This window comes from Chrysochloris asiatica, unplaced genomic scaffold (assembly GCF_000296735.1).
Source record: "Chrysochloris asiatica unplaced genomic scaffold, ChrAsi1.0 scaffold00145, whole genome shotgun sequence".
NCBI lineage: Eukaryota > Metazoa > Chordata > Mammalia > Afrosoricida > Chrysochloridae > Chrysochloris > Chrysochloris asiatica.
The window spans coordinates 986,982-992,185 of NW_006408663.1; the positions used below are offsets into that span (position 1 = coordinate 986,982).

The 5,204-nt window shown below is 42.0% G+C and overlaps 1 protein-coding gene across 1 annotated transcript in view; it reads left to right on the plus strand.

The window, feature by feature from the left end:
* The window catches only part of RASGRF2 (Ras protein-specific guanine nucleotide-releasing factor 2), a 340,705-nt gene that overhangs the window by 323,393 nt on the left and 12,108 nt on the right, over positions 1 to 5,204 (plus strand). The window contains exon 23 of the mRNA XM_006870586.1: positions 391 to 588. Coding sequence (XP_006870648.1) covers positions 391 to 588 — 198 coding nt within the window. The remainder of the gene's footprint in view (positions 1 to 390; positions 589 to 5,204) is intronic.

Genomic DNA, 5,204 nt, shown 5'->3' on the forward strand with positions numbered 1-5,204 from the left:
GTCTTCTGAGCATTTCCTCTCTTCACTCTAAGGATGAACAAGTACTCATTAGTTTGTTGTTGATTTTATTATCACAGACTATATAGTCTCTTTGGAGTCCTGGTGAGGCACTGTAGAATACGCACTGGACTGTAAGGTTTGTAGTTCAAGCTCACCAGCTGTTCTTTGGAAACCCTATACAGGGTTGCTAGAAGTTGGAACCAACTTGACGGCACTTAACAACAACAACAACAACAATGTAGTCTCTTCAGAAAATTGGTACATAAATGTAGTATCTGACCTCCGTGTCACCCAGCACCCTGTTTCCCTGACATTTCTGTAGGTAATTAAGATGTTTTGCCTAAATACACTGGCTCTGAGGCTCCCTCTTTGGCTTTCTAATTGTCTCAGATGAGCAACCTGGTGGTCTCCCAGATAATGAATTACCCTGATGTCAGCTCCCGTGCCAATGCGATTGAGAAGTGGGTGGCAGTGGCCGACATCTGCAGGTGCCTTCACAACTACAACGGTGTGCTGGAGATCACCTCGGCCTTAAACAGAAGTGCCATCTACAGGCTGAAGAAAACCTGGGCAAAGGTGTCCAAGCAGGTGAGCATCAGCATGCAGCACATCCCAGTGCCATGAGGAGGAAGACTGAGAGAGCCTTGGAGCCCCAGCCAAGATAAATATTACTAATTAGGAAATCATTAACTGAAATGAACAGCCCAGTTGCCAAAGAAAGGTGCCAATGTGGGTAATTACAGTGTTCTTACCACTTAATTGATTCTACCCATGTGCATTTCTAAATAGTTAATTTGGAAAATTAAATACAGATCAAAGCATTCATTAAAACATTTGGGGGAATAACCTCAAACAATGTGACTGTCAGTCAGGAATTATTTTCTGAATTATTTAGGCAGGACAAATTAATGTCATACTTGGCATTCTTTCTCCCCCAAAGAAAGAATACAAATGTGTTAGGGTGAAAAAAGAAAAAAACACACCAGGGCCAAAGGGCCTCATCATTCACCTTTTTCTTGGTCATTCATGTGGTAGATTTAAAGTTCTGGCATCGTGACTTGGGTAGGCAGTGATGTCATTGTTTTAATGATTTTCAGGTTTTCCCATGCCTATCTTTTTGATTCAGATCATTTCAAGATTCAGACTAAATCACCCAGGGGACTGTGCCTATTGAGGGGCTTCCCTAGATTTGTGGGAAGATCTCCATCCCCCATTGTTACAGTGTGTTGTTGTGTGGTCAGAGTGTAGGCCACTGCGGATCGTCTATGCCTGGTGTTACACATAGGTCCTTGGGTGGTACCAATGGTTTGCCCTCAACTACTAGATTTGCAATTCAAACACAGCCAGCAGCACCATGGAAGAAAGTCCTGGTGATGTGTTTCTGTAAGCATTACAGCCAAGAAAATCTATGGACTAGTTCTACTCTGTAACCTGTGGGGTCAGATCAGTTTGATGACAATAGATTTGTAGGTTTCTCTTGGTTTGGTGTCCACGTGGTCTCTCTAGCCTGCCCTGGAATGGTGCATGGTGATTGAACCAGGGAGCTAGGCTGACCTCACCACTCCTGAGTAATCACCAGTTCTGCGGATCCTCTGAGTCTGGAGTAAGTATTACATACAGCCCATGCCCACCTAGCAGCTTCTATTATGGGCTTCATTATCCTTGGTGGTCCTTTAAGTGCACATTGACTTTCTCTTTATTATGATAACTGCTACGGCCCTCCCACAGCAGCTCTGGTAGCAGAGTGGTTATGAATTGTGTTGCTAACCGCAAGGTCAGCAGTTCGAAACTGCCAGCTGTTGCCTGGGAGAAAGATGAGGTTTTCTGCTTCTGTAAAGATTTATAGCCTCAGAAACCCTATACAGAGTCACTATGTATTGGGTTTGATTGCATGGCACACCACCACCATGACCCTCTCAAAGGACCTTGGGGAACTTTCCAGACTCTTCCATGTTCCGTTGGTGCCAAAGAGGGGAAAGGTCTTTTTCAGGCCTTCTCTGTTTGTCCCCACACATACCACTACGCTTACCTTATAGTTGTTGTTGTTGTTGTCAGGTGCCATCAAGTTGGAACTGACTCACAGCGACCCCATGCACAACAGAACGGAACAATGTCCGATCCTGGGCCAACCTCACTACCGCTGCCACACTTGCGTCCATCAATGATGCCACCTGGCCAATCCATCTCGTTAGGGGTCTTCCTCTTTTTCTCTGACCCTCCACCTTACCCAGCATGACATCCTTCTCCAGAGACTGTTTCCTCCGGACAATATGTCCAAAGTATGAGAGACGAAGCTTAGCCATCTTGGCCTCCAAGAAACACTCTGGCTGTACTTCTTCCAAAACAGATCTATTGGTTCTTTTGGCAGTCCATGGCACTTTCAGTATCCTCCTCCAACACCACAACTCAAAGGCATCAATTCTTCTACAATCTTCCTTATTCACTGTCCAGCTTTTGCATCCATACGAGGCTATTGAAAACACCATGGCTTGGGTCAGGCGCATCTTAGTCCTCAAGCTGACATCTCTGCTCTTCAATACTTTAAAAAGTTCCTGTGCAGCAGATTTGGCCAATGCAATACGTCGTCTGATCTCTTGACTGCTGCTTTCGCGAGTGTTGATAGTTGATCCAAGAAGAATGAAGCCCTTGACAACTTCAATCTTTTCTCCGTTGATAAGAATGTTGTTTATTGGCCCAGTGATGAGGATTTTTGTTTTCTTGACATTGAGATGTAATCCATATTGAAGGCTATGCTCTTTGATCTTCATAATTAAATGTTTCAAGTCCTCTTCACTTATAGTGGCCACCCAAATTAGGTGAGGGGTAGGTATGGGTGCCCACCTCCCATAGTTCCAGTTGGGCCTCAGAACATAAATGCACTTTGCTATAATTTCCTTAAAATTGATTTCTGTTGTCCCCTCTGGTTATTTAATGCTTCGTTTTTCTTATTCTTTTTTAGTTTTCTCTTCTCTCTCCAAGTCTTTGTGTCTAGCAAAGGAAGGCCTTTAATGCCTCCATATATGAGAAAACACACACACATACACACACAAGCCTTAATTATGTCCTTTATCCTTCCACTCTATTCCTTAGGGGAAATGCGTTGCTCTGAGAATCTCAAATTTGGCCCCTGACAACTTTTAAATCTCTCTTCCTTCCAACAAAGCCTGGCTCTTGTAAATAAAAACCACAACTTTTAAAACTTTTTTATTTTGAGATTATAGATTCACAGTCAATTGTAAGAGATGGCACAGAGATGCTCCCCAGTGGTAACATCTGATTGCCAGGATGGTGTGGCTGTCCTCCGTTTTGTATTCTGGTCCTCTATGCTTGTGGGTATGGTCCTATTTGGGGGTGAGTTGTCCATTATATTAATGAAGCAAGACTGTTGTTGTGAAGTGCTGTCAAGTCAGTTCTGACCCATAGCGACCCTGTCCAGGGTTTCCGAGGCTGTAAATCTTTACAGGAGCAGAAAGCCTCATCTTTCTCCTGCGGAGCAGCTAGTAGTTTCGAACTGCTGACCTTAAGGTTTGCAGCCCAATTCGTAACCACTACGCTACCAGAATTCCTAGGTCACATTAATGAGAATTAGGTCATATTGGTTATTTTAATAAGGTAGGATTAGAGTGGGATGTATTTTGAGTCACTCCTTTCACCAACCAATCAGAGATAAAAGCAGAGAGACACAAGTAAAAAGAGAGGCCTCCTACCACCAAGAAAGGAGAGCCAAGAGTATGTCCTTTTGGTTTAGGGTCCCTATGCTAAGAACCTCCTAAACCCAGGGGAAGATTGATGACAAAGACCTTTCCCCAGGCCTGACAGAAAGAAAAAGGCTTCCCCTGTAGCTGACATTCTGAATTCAGACTTCTACATTCTTAAACGTTGAGAGAATGAATTTTTGTTTGTTAAAATCATCTACTTGTATTTCTGTCATAACATCCACTCCTCAGAAATCCTGTGCATGGACGCTATGAGTTGGAACTGACTCAATGGCACTTAACAATAACAACAATGTACAAATTACTGAATGATGAAGAAAGCATCAAATGAAGATAGAAGGAATACACAGAACCACTGTACCAAAAAGAAATGTTCAATGTTCAATCATTTAAGGAGGCAGCATATGATCAAGGGCCAATAATACTTAAGGAAGAAGTCCAAGATGTGTTGGAGGCATTGGTAAAGAACAAGACTCCTGGAATTGATGGAATACAAATTAAGATTTTTCAACAAACTGATTCAGCACTGGAGGCATTCACTTATCTGTGTCAAGCAATTGGGAAGACAGCTACCTGGCCAACTGGCTGGAAGAAATCCATATTTGTGCCCATTCCAAGTAGAGGTGAGCCAATGGAATGCAGAAATCATCAGACAATATCATTAATATCACATGCAAGTAAAATTTTGCTAAAGATAATTTTTAAAAGACTGTAACAGTACATTGACAGAGATTCAAGCCAGATGCAGACAAGGACGTGGAATAAGGAATATCATTGTTGATATTAGATGTATCTTGGCTGAAAGCAGAAGAAGTTTACCTGTGCTTTACTGACTATGCAAAGTCTTTCGACTTTGTGCAATGTGTGGATCATGACAAGCTATGGATAGCATTGCAGACAATGAGTATTCTGGAACACCTAATTGTGCTCATGAAGAATCTGTACATAGACCATGAGGCAGTTGTTTGAACAGAAGAAGGGAACACTGAATGGTTTAAAATTAGGAAAGGTGTGTGACAGGTTTGTATTCTTTCACCATACTTATTCAATCTGTATGTTAAACAAATAATCTGAGAAACTAGATTATATAGAAGAAAATGTGGCACCAGGATTGGAGACTCATTAACAACCTGTGATATGCAGATGATACAACCTTGCTTGCTTGCTGAAAGTGAAGAGGACTTAAAATAATTACTGATGAAGATCAAAGAGCACAGCCTTCAATATGGATGCACCTCAATGTAAAAAAAAAAAAAATTGCACACACTCACACACAAAACGAAAATCCTTACTACAGAACCAATCAATAACATCAAGGTAATTGGAGAACAGATTGAAGTTGTCAAAGACTTCATATTGGTAGGGTCAACCATCAACACTCATGGAAGCAGTAGTCAGGAAATCAAACAGTGGTTTAAACTTAAGAAAGGTGTACGACAGGGTTGTATTCTTTCATCATACGTATTCAACCTATATGCTGAGCAAATA